The 15,459-nt window shown below is 30.1% G+C and overlaps 1 protein-coding gene and 1 pseudogene across 1 annotated transcript; both read left to right on the plus strand.

Moving 5' to 3' along the window:
* LOC18102496 (3-ketoacyl-CoA synthase 11-like) overlaps window positions 1–15,459 on the plus strand; it is a 29,610-nt pseudogene that overhangs the window by 11,703 nt on the left and 2,448 nt on the right.
* LOC127905825 (3-ketoacyl-CoA synthase 20-like) lies at window positions 1,119–8,994 on the plus strand. The gene is made up of 4 exons (XM_052456241.1): window positions 1,119–1,144; window positions 1,260–1,776; window positions 2,030–2,488; window positions 8,848–8,994. Exons 1-4 carry the CDS (start codon window positions 1,119–1,121, stop codon window positions 8,992–8,994), a joined length of 1,149 nt encoding a protein of 382 aa, XP_052312201.1.

A 15,459-nucleotide genomic window follows, 5' to 3' on the forward strand; every position in this document is an offset into this window, starting at 1 on the left:
GCATCATATCGAGCTAACATGGTAAGGATTTTTTTTTATGCTTAAGATAATAAATTAAAATTTGTATATTTATCTTTTATAATATTTATTAATCTTGAAAGCAAGAGGAAGCTGGTGGAAAAGAACCTCCATGGGATGATGTCTTTTCAGCTTTGCATCAAAGTACTAAGCAATCTGGTAGCTTCGTCGACAACAAGTCTAAAAAAGTGGTTGTATGTATTTTTATTTGATTATTTCTTAATATAACTTAAGTATTATTCAACATTCAAATTAATTTATTGTTGCATGTATTTTATTTGTAGGAAAATTATAAAATGGAGATGATTTCAAAGTATGGAACTGATCGGGAAAATCATCATTCATTTGATGGAGCAGCTTGGTGTGTGGCTTCAGGAGGAGTTACAAAGGGTAGGGTATATGGTGCACCTCGTATGCCAAAATCAAAAGTTAGTACAAGCTCTTCATCACATTCCTACTCGGTGGAGTCATCATATCCCAGTTCATCGTATCGAGCATTGCAAAAGGAGATAAAGGATAAAGAAGAGGAGATAAAGAAAAAAGATGATTTTATTCTTGAAATGAAACGGCAGATAGATTCCATGAAAGAATATCTTGTAAACAATCTTGGATACCATAGTGGGACATCAAATATTGATCAAGGTATGCCACCACCTTTGACTCCATCAATACCGCCACCTATGGCTCCTCAGATAATGACACCTATAGGTCCCGCATGTCAACCAATTTTTTGACCTACACCTCGACCTTTATATCCTGATCAATCTTGTGTTGATCCACAATATCATGGTTCGTCTTCGCAACCAGCACCATGATTGTATCTTTTGTTGTTTTTTTTTATTGTATTTGAACTTAATTGTATTAATGCAAGTTTAACTAAATTTTTATAATATGAATATTATTTTTATTTTGTTTTTTATTAATGATATAATTATTTTTAATATTAATTAATTTATGTTGGTTATATATATTCTACAACTTTTAAAATATCCATAAATAATTAAATAAATAAATTAAAAGTCATTTTAATAAATAAATAAAAATTAATTTAATAAAAACAAATGCAATCACAACGGATTCTCCGTTGGTGATTGCAACTGATGCATGAATCAGCAACGGAGAATCCGTTGCTGATTCACAAAACTAGCAACAGATTTATCCGTTGCTAAAATGAGCAACGGATAATCCGTTGCTAGTTTTGCAACGGAAAATCCGTTGCTAATTACTCCATTTTTTAGTAGTGTTTCCTCAACCTCAATTGTTTTTACTGCTACACTCTACTTCATGAGCCGTCCAAGAAAAGTTTACTTGGTGGATTTTTCATGTTACAAGCCCGGACCAGCTCATATAGCATCTAGAGAACTCTTCATGCAGTTATCTGCAGCGTCCGAGGTTTTCACAGAGCAAAGCTTAGCTTTTCAAAAGAAAATCCTAGAGAAATCAGGCTATGGTGAAATGACCTACGCTCCAATAGGCTTGATGCGTGTCCCGCCATACCAGTCCATGGCTGAATCCTGGAGGGAATCAGAGATGGTGATGTTCGGAGCAATTGATGATCTCTTGGCCAAAACAAGGGTGAAGCCTAGAGACATAGGAATACTTGTGGTGAATAGCAGTTTGTTCAATCCCACGCCGTCTCTCTCAGCTAGAGTTGTGAATCACTACAAGCTTAGAGGGAACATTTTGAGCTATAATCTTGGTGGTATGGGCTGCAGTGCAGGACTTATTTCTATTGATCTTGCCAAAGACCTTTTACAGGTTTGTTACTTCAAATGGCAAACTTTTACGGTTTTTAAGGTGCCACTTTCGGATTTAGCAATTTAATTTGAATGATTTGACGACGGTACGGTTGATATATAGCATGATTTGCACATATGTATGATATTCTTAAAATTAAGCATGAGTTTGTACATATTTCAAGTCTATCGTGTCAAAAGGTCTCGGGTTTAAATATTTCCTTTATATAATAAAAGTAATAATAATTACAAGGATTGACACTTCATTGTACCAGGTGCATCCCAACTCCTATGCCCTAGTGGTTAGCACCGAGAACATTACTCGCAACTGGTATTTTGGCAATGACCGATCGATGCTTGTCACCAACTGCCTCTCCCGTATGGAAGCAGCCGCAGTCCTCCTATCCAACCGGACATTTGATCGCCGTCGCTCAAAGTATCAACTTATCCGTACTGTACGTACACATAAGGGTGCAGATGATAAGTCCTTCAACTGTGTCTTGCAACGAGAGGATCTTGACACCCAAAGAGTTGGTGTCTCTCTCTCAAAAGACCTAATGGCTATAGCTGGAGAAGTCCTTAAAACGAATATAACCACTCTGGGCCTATTAGTTCTTCCAGTCTCCGAGCAACTTCTATTCTTTGTAACCTTAATTGCCCAAAAAATCTTCAAGAAGAAGATAAAACCATATATTCCTGATTTCAAGTTGGCATTTGAGCACTTCTGCATCCACGCGGGGTTAATAATCTTTTTATTTTTAACACAAAAAATTATTTTCAATATTTATATTTTCAATTACTTTCCAGACGCATCACTTTTAAATATTGATTTAGATGGTAAACCACTTTATTTATTGTATTTAATATTGTAATCCTCACCCTACCCTTCCTAAAATATCAATTACTTTCTCTGTTTCATAAAGAGAGTTTTATTAAACTTCACACAAATCATTTCGTTTTGTTTGCCACCCTAGTCTTTCGCAATCTTTCTTCAAGACACTTCCAATTTTCGAGAGAGAAAACTCATATATTTTTTTTATCATATTTATTACATTACATTTTAAAATTACATGTAGTTGAAAAAAAATGTGAATTCAATTTTTAAAAGAAGTAAAATAATAAAATTTGACACTCTATTCTTTTTATTTATGAATAAAACATATGTTTTAAGATATCTAAAGGAAAAAAGAACTCTCTCTTTGAGATGAGATGGAAGAAATATAATGTTTATTCTATAGGCTCCACATGTAAACAATCACCATAAAATTATAATTATTATACTCGATTCAAAAACTAAACTAAAAAGGATATGAGGTGTTCAGTTACTAGACTAACTTGTGGATCATCATATCAATTCAGTGGATCAATGACATGCTATATTAAAAATAATTCAGTGTTGAATATAATCATGCTTTAATTTCAACAAATTTTTAATTTAATTTCAATATATTTTTTAATTAATTTTAAAATTAAATAATAATTTAAAAACTTGAGAGTTTGAACTAACAGATATAAATCACGATGAAATTTCAACCTCTCTATAACTCCTACATAATATCTTAAAATCAATTATATTGTAATTTTTACATTTTTAAATATTCCTAAATGATGAAAAAAAATTAACTGGCTAAAAAAATGCTAACTAGTCTATTGACCCGCGTTCTGTCTTTGTCAGATTAATTTTTTTTAAATGTAAAAAAGAATATTGAGAGCACGAAGATTTTTTTTTTATAGTGTTATTAACTCTGATCAAATAGGTCAATCTTAAAACCTTTCGTCTCAGCTCTTTGCCAAACTCAAGTTTTCGATTAAATCGTGTGGCAGCTTGTCTGATTTAAACAATCAATTTTATGGATCCAAATATAACTTGGATGGCTGATGAAAACATGAATTAGCTTTCAAAAAAAATTCAAGATAATTTGTTTTAAAAAAAATATCGAGACAATGACATATTGGATCAATCCCGGTCCCCCAATAACACGGATCATGGACTCTATTGGATTTAATAATCTTTTTTTATAAATTCTTTTTAATTATATAATACAAATAGATGCTCGTAAAATTAAACAGCAACCCTAAAATATATATTTATTTGATATTAGGATAACCCTATAGAAAACAAACAAAAATAAACCTTATAGTCTATTCCTAACCACAAATATTGAAGGACGAAATAAAAAAATAAAGGATCAAAAATAAAAAAAAGCATATCCAGTCTGTTAGTAAACCTGTCAAACCAGTGAATCGGGTAACTTGAGCTAGCATGCCAAACCAGTGAACGGGGTTATGGACTCCACTGAGATTATAATTTGTTTTTTCTTAAAAAAATATTTTTTATTTAACTATATGATAATAAAAATAGACGATCGCAAAATCGAATATTAACTCGATACCGAGATATTTTTTGAGACCGCAATAACTTTATAGAAAGTAAATCGAAACCAATTATGGAATTGAATTCTCAATTAACCCAATATCTATAGATGAAATTGAAAAAAAGAGTTAAACTTTCCAAACTTGCGAACCATGTCAACCAACCGAACCTATGAACAGATCCATGAACTTTATAAAGTTTAATAACATGTCTTTTTTTCGAAACTATTTTTTTAACTATACGAGAAAAAAATAAACGATAACAAACTCAAGTTCAATTAAAAAAAAACATTTTGCCAAACCCATAAACCAGGATAACTTGGGTTACCCAAGTAAACCCGCAAACTACTTTAACCATATAAAAAAATAAATTAAAAATAAATAAATTACAAGATTCAATTCTAAATTACCTCAATATTAAAAGATAGAATAGACAAAAACAATTTTAAAAAAAAAAAACCAATAAGCAAAGTGAGAGCATATCATGAAATTTTTGCTATAAAAATAATAATAGCAAAGGCTAAAAGTTTTGTATGCTTAAGACTGTATGCTTAAAGGAAAAGTGGACGACGGACGACGTGGTTTTGTCCCACAGGTTGAAAAAAGGCTTGTGATGAAATCGTTTCAGCCTAGCTTAAGTTTAATTTCCCATTCTTCTGCTTGTCGTGCATCTTTTATTCCCCGAGCTAAACTCAACAGAACACTCATTACCCACAAAAAAAAAAAACATACCCCTCCCCTGTCCATTTCACTCATAGTTTTAAGATCCGGCCCGGGTTCCGGGTTCCGGGTTTTGATTGGGTTACCGGGTTTTGGCCGGGTCAGTTCTTGTTTTTTAAAATCAAAACGACGTCATTTTAGTAAAAAATAAAAAATAAAAAAGTCAACGGGTTTGCAACCGGGTCTTGCTGGGTCAACTGGGTCGCCAGGTTAGCTGAGCCACACCGGGTTTTTCCTTTCCCTGTTTTTTCTTCAACCCGGCCCGGTTCCAGCCTCGGGTCGGCCGGGTCCCGGGTCGACCCGCTGGGCCCGGCCGGGTTTCAAAACTATGCTTTCACTCGAAGGGTTAGTTCGAGTTTCTTCCCATTCTTCTGCTTCTCGTGCATCTTTCGTTTTGATATTTGACTCGCATTTCACAACAGTTTAGATATTTTTTTCTCAATAAAAAAAAATGTATATATAGACTTTTTCAACATGTTTTTTAGTTAAAAAATAATTCTAAGTGAAAATCAAAATATTTATACATACATGCAATCAAATAAATTGAGAAATATGTGTGTTAATAAATGAAAAAAAACCATAAATGATGACTAAAAATAAAAACTAGAAAAATCAAGAGACATGTGTATATCAAGATATTTAATTTCACAAGATTATGACATTTAGGTGGTTGTGTTTGCTAAATTTGTTAATTAAAATAATTTTTTTATCCAATCAAATGATAATAAAAATAGACACACATATTAAATTGTTTGAATAAAATAAAAGGAAAAAAATAATATGCAAAGCTGTACATATTAGAAATATTATTTGAAAATAAATTTTTTTTATTTTCAGAAATAAAGTTCATATATACAATAGATTGAAAAAAAATATAGATTAATCAGAAAAACATCATCAGAAATTAAATGCATAATTAAAAAATAATTGTCATTTCAAATAGGCTTTTTAAATAACATAAAAGAGAGAAGAGATATTGATCTAAATATAAATAAAAATAAAATTAAGATTAAGATTAATTAAAAAAATAAAAACAAAAAAAAAGAAAGTATTTTTTCTTCAACAAAAAAAAAGGTAAATAGTGTCATCAATAGTAAAACTTGTGGGGTGAACCTGGACTATGAACTCAACCGGTTTTTTCCCCTTAAATTTATGGCAAACATAAAAAAAAGTGAACAATGTTGTCAATGGTAAAACATAAAGAGGTCAACAGTGCGGTTGCATAGTATTCACCTCACATATTTTCCCCTTAAATTTATAGAAAAACCTTAAAAAAAAACAATGACCAGTGTCGTTCACAGTAAAACATAAGGAGGTGAACAATGCATCTGCACAATATTAAAAACAAATCTATATAAAATTAAGAGAAAACCACAGATGAATCATATCCACTTCTTTAAAAACTAAACACACCCGATATCATTTAAAAATAATCACAATTTAATTAAAACATAAATCAAAAATTTATTTGGAAAAGTATACACAAATAATGCATTTTTTTTAAAACAGAAATATATATATATATATAAGAACAAGGCCAGACGCTCGTAGGCCTGGTAAGCCAGGCCCCACGCCTGATCTAATGAACCAACGGCCTGCGCTCGGGCCTGCAATGCTAGGCCCCAGCGCATGCCCTTTTTAAAAGTTTAATGGGGCGGAAACGACGCGTCGTCTGCCCTAAATATATAAAAAAAATAATGCGTCGCTCGCTCCATTCCAGAATCCAACCACTGTGTTGATTGGAAAAACAAGGTCCGTAGTTTTTTCACCCAAAAATCCCATTTTCAATCCATTTTTTTTTTACCCAAAACACCTAGAAAACACCATAAAGACCTTGTTAAACCAATCCATTGCCACAGAAAAGCCAAAAAACCGCCCCAAAACCCGAAAATCCACCCGAAACAAAAATTCTTCCCGAGCTGAGATTTGTTGTTTTACGTGATTTGAACGTAAAAAGAAATACCTAAACGTAATCCCCCCTCATCATATAGAACATTTTGACACAAAAATCAACCTTTTTAATTGTCGAAATCTTCCCCAATGACCACTTTCTCTTTCTAGACTAGAATCTGAGGACTCCCTAAACAAAAAAAGGAAAAAGGAGGAAAATGAAGTTAGATACCAAAATGTATTGTCTTGAAATTCAAGGTCCCAGTCACTTTATACCAAACAAATGTTGGGGATTAAAATGAATGTTTGAACAAAATTTTCAACCTGCTCCCAATGCTACCCGAGATTTTCACTTCATTCCCTTAGCTTTCAATTCAATCCTCCTTCCTAAAAAAGATGCAATTGAGGGCTAATTTAGTCTCGAAAGATCCAAATCATGCAAAATAAAAGTTCAAAGATCAAAATGAAAATTTTTAAAAATTACACTGTTCTAATCCACAATAAATTATGAAATAGTGCACAGTGTTTTAGCTAATGTAAAAAGCTGATGCCTTTTAGCTTTGTACTAGTTAGGTGGCCCGCACCACGCCGCGAGCCAACTTTTTTTTGGCATAAAAAATATAAAAAAAACTAAGACCCAAGAGCCTTGAATCTGGCTGCAGCGTGAGACCTAAGAGAATTAGATTTGGGTCTGGCTACACCGCCAAATCAAAGAGTCTTGGGTGTGGCTCTAGCTACAATGTCAGACCCAAAAATCTTGAGTCTGGGTCTGTCTGCAACGCCAAGCGCAAGACCGTTGGGTCTGGCTGCAACGCCGGATCCATGAGTAATTTTTATAATATTAATTATAATAGTAATAGTAATATTTATAATACAAATAATAATATTTTTAATATTAATAATAATATTAAACTTGCTTGACCCAAGTTCTTATAGTTTCTAATCCCTTCAAATCAAATTTATGGTTTTTCTTCAATATTAATAATATTTTATTTCAAATTTATTAATGATGATGATGATGATGATGATTATTATTATTATTATTATTAATTTTACACTTCAAATCAAATCTATAGTTGTTTTTCAATATTAATAATATTTGTTTTCAAATTTATTAATTATCATATTAATAACATTAATTATAATAAAAATAATAATATTTTTAATACAAATAGTAATATTTTTAATATTAATAATAATATTAAACTTGTCCGACCCAAATTTATGTGGGTCTGGCTGCAACCGGCAGATCCAAGAGCTTTGGGCCCCTCTTAAACGTTTGACCCAAAAGCTTTGGGTCCCTCTTAAACTGCAGACCCAAGAGCCTTGGATCTGGCTGCAACGTCGGACCCAAGAGTCTTGGATCCGAACGCCAGACCCAAGAGCTGCGGGCCCGGATACTAGACCCAAAAGCCTTTGGTCGGTCTACAAGACTATACCTAAGAGCTTTGGGCTGGTTACAACGCCGGACCCAGGAGCCTTGGGCTCGGCAGGGTTGCCAAACCTAAACAACTTGGGTTTGACACCCTTTTTCAGCCCCAAGTTACTTGGGTGTGGAAGGGGATGCCAAACCCAAGTTAATAATAATAATAATAATAATAATAATAATAATAATTGATTTTACCATTCAAATCAAATCTATATTTTTTTATAAAAATAATGTTTTTTTAAATTTAATAATATTAATGAATATGGATAATATTTATAATATTAATAATAATATTAAACTTGTCTTACCCAAGTTTTTATAGTTTTTAATCTCTTCAAATAAAATTTATTGTTTTTCTTCTATAGTAATAATATTTTTAAAAAAATTTATTAATGATAACAATAATAATAATATTAAACTCGTCTGACCCAAGTTCTTATAGTTTTTAATCCCTTCAAATTCAATTTATGTTTTTTCTTCAATAGTAATAAGATTTGTTTTTTAAATTTATTAATGATAATAATGATAATTTTTAATTTTACTCATCAAATGAAATCTATGGTTGTTTTTCAATATTAATAATATTTTTTGCAAATTTATTAATTATTATATTAATAATAATAAAAATAATAATATTAAACTTGTTTGCCTAAGTTTAAGTGGGTTCGGCTGCAATGTCAGGTCCAATGGTATGACAGTCACTGCTTGACCCCAGTGCTAGGTGTCTGGCAGCCATGCCATTTCCCAGCGCCTGGAGCTGATAGTCTTGCCATGCCGCAACACCTGGGACCTGACAGTCTTATCATGTCCCAACAAAATCTGAACTGACCATTTTATCCCCAATTATTTTTTTAATGCCAAATGCTTCCCATGAAAGAAAAAAAAATTTGTACGCCATTGCAATTTTAGCAAGTTTTTTTTTTTATATAAAAATAACTTCATCATTATACTACTTCAATCCACCGTAATCTATATCCAAATAAACAGGGAGAGGGACATGCATTCATTTTAATAAATTGAATAATATAATATAATTATAGGCAATATTTGCACGAAACAGCTGCAATAGTCCCCTTACGGGTACTGGGACCGAGCCACAGCAGGACGGGGCCATGCGGGCAGAATAATTTAGCGTGTTTGTTTTTGAGGTAGCTTTTGTGGTTGTGATTTGAAAAAAGTAAGTTTTTAAAAAATATGGTTAGCTGAGGTTAGTTGGATTTTGATACATATTTTGTAAAAAATATGGTTGAAGTTTATGTGCAACAAAAAACATGTATAAAATGTTTGGTAGTTGTGTGGTTGTTTTTCAAAGTGCTTTTTACTTAGAAATACATTAAAATAATGTATTTTTATTTTTAAAAAATTATTTTTGATATCAGCGCATTAAAATGATGTAAAAACATTAAAAATATATTAATTTGAAGTAAAGAAAAAAAATAAAAAAATTATCAATTTTTTTTAAAAGCTCTTTTGAAATGTAAAAACAAACAATATTTTACGAAACTTAATTGAAAAAATATATAAAAACTGCATCAAAAAAATTACATTTCAAACTTAACTTTTTAATGAATCTCGCTAATTTTTACAGTTAACGAACACCTTATTATATTTTTTGTGGACTGCAAATACAAAGGCAGGTGAAAAACAAACGCAGTGTAATCGATGGCTTCGGCAAAACTGTGGTCGACAGCGAAGAACTACCAAAAGTCTTTGAATGAATCGACAGTCCTAGGCATGTCCAAGAAACAAACATACCATTAATAATATTTTTCAAATTTATTAATTATTTATAATAATAATAATAATAATATTAAACTTGTATGTCCCAAGTTTAAATGGATCTGGTTGCAACGCCAGATCCAAGTATTTCGATTTTATCCTTAGTTATTTTTTTAATATCAAATGTATATAATAACGAAAGACAATTTCACCTTTATTGCATGTTTAGCAAGTTTCATCGTTACATTGTCCAATCAAAAATAATTTATATACAGATAAACAACAACATGACACTGAACTAATATAATTACAGGCAATATTTGCAGGAAACAGCTGAAATAGTCCCCTTACGGATACAAGGAGCAAGCCACAAAAGGACTGGGCCATGCAGGTAGAATAATTAATGATCGATGCCTTCACCAAAAAATCCTATTTCAACATATTTTGACCCAAAATACCTAGAAAACACCCTAGAGATCTTGTTAAACCAATCCATTATCACAAAAAAGCCAAAAAACAACCCCAAAACCCGAAATCCACCCGGAACAAAAATTCTTCCCGGGCTAAGATATGTTGTTTTAGGTGTTTTGAAGGTAAAAAAAATTCAATTTATGTTTTGTCTTCAATAGTAATATGTTTTTTTTTTTCAAATTTATTAATGATAATAATAATAATGATAATAATAATAATAATTTTTAATTTTACCCATCAAATCAAATCTATGGTTGTTTTTCAATATTAATAATATTTTTCAAATTTATTAATTATTTATAATAATAATAATAATAATATTAAACTTGTATGTCCCAAGTTTAAATGGATCTGGTTGCAACGCCAGATCCAAGTATTTCGATTTTATCCTTAGTTATTTTTTTAATATCAAATGTATATAATAACGAAAGACAATTTCAAATAATTATTCTAAATAATGTATATAGTTACATTATTTTATGGTTACATTGTTCGATGAACAATAATTTATATACAGATAAACAGTAACATGACACTGAACTAATATAATTATATTTAATATTTACAGGAAATAGCTGAAATAATCCCCTTCCGGGTACCAGAACCAGCCACAGCCGGACTAGGCCATGCGGGCAGAATAATTAATGATCGATGGCAAAACTGTGGTCGACCGTGGTGTTGGAATGAATTGACAGTCCTCCTCATAGGCATGTCCAAGAAAGTAGAAATAAACATATCACACTATTTGACCACAGTTTTAACCAAACATCTATTTTTTCAAACCACAACCACAACAGCTACTACAATACAAATCACACTATTTGAATGAATCGACAGTCCTAGGCATGTCCAAGAAACAAACTTACCAGGACGTATTTATTGGTCTGCATTCTATCATCGCGCCCCATTTAATAGCCTCAACTATAAATCATAACCATTAACCCCTTGTACCGTCATCATCTTTTAACCACTTCCCTTTCATCTCCTCTGTTTTTGGGCTCCATTTCAGCATATTTTGTTTTTTTTTTTATGTTTTTTATATTAAATTAAATTTTTTAATTTTTAATTTTTAATTTTTTTTACATATTAATCTAAAATATAAAATATAATTTTTTTTTAATATATTTTGAAATAAAAAAACAATTTTTAAAACGATATCAATTCAACAATAGCTGCCGACTTTTGACAGTTTCCATGTATTTTCAGAGAACTACGTGCAGGGTTAGATACGAAGAATTTAACCTCATCACAACAACAAATAAAATATTTTTTGAAAAAATATTAATATGTGAGCATCATACGTACACACGTGTATGTGTGTGTGTGATGAGAAATTAAGTTAATCATTTGAGATGCGTCGAAGATTTGAAGACTAGAAGTAAGGATAGAGGGAAGAGGAAACAAGGAATATTCAGTGGATCAATGACATGCTATGTTAAAAATAATTCAGTGTCAGGTTCGAGCTCTGTGATTGCTCATATAATGGCTACTAGAGGCTTATATAATCGTTAACTTCAGGGCCCGTGGGATTAGTCGAGGTGCGCGCAAACTGACCCGGACACCCACATTAAACTAAAAAAATAAAATAACAATTCAGTGTGTTGAATGTAAACATGCTTTAATTTCAACAAACTTTTAATTTAATTTCAATATAATTTTTAATTAATTTTAAAATTAAATAATAATTTAAAAACTTGAGAGTTTGAACTAACATATATAAATCACGATGAAATTTCAACCTCTCTATAACTCCTACATAATATCTTAAAATCAATTATATTGTAATTTTGATATTTTTAAATGATGAAAAAAAATCACCAACTGAAAAAACGTTAACTAGTCTATATTAAAAGTCTATTGACCCGTGCTCTGTCTTTGTTAGATTAATTTTTTTAAAACATAAAAAAGACTATTGAGAGCACGAAGAGTTTTTTTTTATAATGTTATGAACTCTGATCAAATGGGTCAATCTTAAAATCTTTTGTCTCAGTTTTTTATCTAATTCAAGTTTCAAATTAAATCGTGTGAGAGCTAGTCTGATTTAAACAATCAATTGTATGGATCCAAATGTAACGTGGATGACTAATGAAAACATAACTTAGCTTTTAAAAAGAATTCAAGATATTTTTTTTTAAAATATCGAGACAATAACAGATTGAATCAATCCCGGCCCCCAAATAACCCGGATCATGAACTCTATTTGATTTAATAACTTTTTTTTTATAAACTCTTTTTAATTATATAATAAAAAAAGATTCATAATCTTTTTATTCTTAATACTTTAAGTATTTATATTTTCAATTACTTCCCAGAGGCGTCACTTTTAAATATTGATTTAGGTGGTAAACCACTTTAATTATTGTATTTAATATTGTAATCCTCACCCTACCCTTCCTAAAATATCAATTACTTTCTCTGTTTCGTAAAGAGAGTTTTATTAAACTTCACACAAATCATTTCGTTTTGTTTGCCACCTTAGTCTTTCGCAGTCTTTCTTCAAGACACTTCCAATTTTCGAGAGAGAAAACTCATATATTTTTTTTATCATATGTATTACATTACATTTTAAAATTACATGTAGTTGAAAAAAAATGTGAATTCAATTTTAAAAGAAGTAAAATAATAAAATTTGATACTCTATTCTTTTTATTTATAAATAAAAACATATATTTTAAGATAAAATGAAAAAAGAACTCACTCTATAAGATGGGAGAAATATAATGTTTATTCTATAGGCTCCACATGGAAACAATCGCCATAAAATTATAATTATTATACTCGATTCGAAAACTAAACTAGAAAAAAGATACGAGTCATTGAGTTACTAGACTAACTTGTGGATCATCATATGATCAATTCAGTGGATCAATGACAAGCTATATTAAAAATAATTCAGTGTGTTAGAATGTAAACATGCTTTAATTTCAACAAACTTTTAATTTAATTTCAATATATTTTTTAATTAATTTTAAAATTAAATAATAATTTAAAAACTTGAGAGTTTGAACTAACATATATAAATCACGATGAAATTTCAACCTCTCTATAACTCCTACATAATATCTTAAAATCAATTATATTGTAATTTTTACAGTTTTAATTATTCTTAAATGATGAAAAAAAAATCATTGGCTAAAAAAATACTAACTAGTCTATGTTACTAGTCTATTGACCCGCGTTCTGTCTTTGTCATATTAGTTTTTTTAAAATGTAAAAAGAATGTTGAGAGCACGAGGATTTTTTTTTTATAGTGTTATTAACTCTAATCAAATGGGTCAATTTTAAAACCTTTCGTCTCAGCTCTTTGTCAAACTCAAGTTTTCAATTAAATTGCGTGGCAGCTAGTTCGATTTAAACAGTCGCTTTTATGGATCCAAATGTAACTTGGATGGCTGATGAAAACATGACTTAGCTTTAAAAAAAAATTCAAGATAATTTTTTTTAAAAAAAATATCGAGACAATGACAGATTAGATCAATCATGGTCCCCCAATAACCCTGATCATGGACTCTATTGGATTTAATAATTTTTTTTTATAAACTCTTTTTAATTATATAATAAAAATAGATGCTCGTAAAATTAAACACCAACCCTAAAATATATATTTATTTGAGACTATGATAACCCTATAGAAAACAAACAAAAATAAACCTTATAGTCTATTCCTAACCGATCATATATTGAAGGACGAAATAAAAAAATAAAGGATAAAAAATAAAAAAAAGCATATCCAGTCTATTAGTAAACCTGTCAAACCTGTGAATCGGGTAACTTGAGCTAGCATGCCAAACCAGTGAACGAGGTTATGGACTCCACTGAGATTATAATTTGTTTTTTCTTAAAAAAATATTTTTTATTTAACTATATGATAATAAAAATAGACGATCGCAAAATCAAATATTAACTCAATACCGAGATATTTTTCGAGACCGCAATAACTTTATAGAAAGCAAATCGAAACCAATTATGAAATTGAATTCCCAATTAACTCAATATCTATAGATGAAATCGAAAAAAAGAGTTAAACTTTCCAAACCTGCGAACCATGTCAACCAACCGAACCTATGAACAGATCCATGGAATTTATAAAGTTTAATAACATGTTTTTTTTTTTCAAAAATATTTTTTTAACTATACGAGAAAAAAAATAAACGATAACAAACTCAAGTTCAAATCGAAAAAAAGAGTTAAACTTTCCAAACCTGCGAACCATGTCAACCAACCGAACCTATGAACAGATCCATGAACTTTATAAAGTTTAATAACATGTTTTTTTTTCAAAACTATTTTTTTAAATATAAGAGAAAAAAAATAAATGATAACAAACTCAAGTTCAATTAAAAAAAAACACTTTGCCAAACCCATAAACCATGATAACTTGGGTTACCCAAGTAAACCTGCAAACTACTTTAACCATTTAAAAAGAAAAAATAAAAATAAATAAATTATAAGATTTAATTCTAAATTATCTCAATATTACAAAATAAAATAGATAAAAAAAATTTTGAAAAAAAAAAACCAATAAGCAAAGCGAGAGCAGAGAGAGCATATCAAGAAATTTTTGCTATAAAAAAATAATAGCAAAGGCTAAAACTGTATGCTTAAAAAAAAGGAAAAAAGAAAAAGTGGACGACGGACGACGTGGTTTTGTCCCACAGGTTGAAAAAAGGCTTGTGATGAAATCGTTTCAGCCTAGCTTAAGTTTAATTTCCCATTCATCTGCTTGTCGTGCATCTTTTATTCCCCGAGCTAAACTCAACAGAACACTCATTACCCAAAAAAATAAACATACCCCTCCCCTGTCCCTTTCACTCAAAGGGTTAGTTCGAGTTTCTTCGCAGATTATTGAAAATATGAAGGATAATTGTTTTGTGACGACTGATTGCGTCATCATCAAAATAGGTAGGATTAAATTGTGGTAATGATTTTTTAAAAAATATTTTTTATTTGAAAATATATTAATATAATATTTTTTAAATTTTATTTTTAATATCAATATATCAAAATCATTTAAAAATATCAAAAACTTTAATTTAAAATAAAAATTTTATTTTTTTAAAAAAAGCACGGCATCACTACAATAGTTAACACTTACATAATCTC

Source organism: Populus trichocarpa, chromosome 10 (genome assembly GCF_000002775.5).
Source record: "Populus trichocarpa isolate Nisqually-1 chromosome 10, P.trichocarpa_v4.1, whole genome shotgun sequence".
Classification (NCBI taxonomy): domain Eukaryota; kingdom Viridiplantae; phylum Streptophyta; class Magnoliopsida; order Malpighiales; family Salicaceae; genus Populus; species Populus trichocarpa.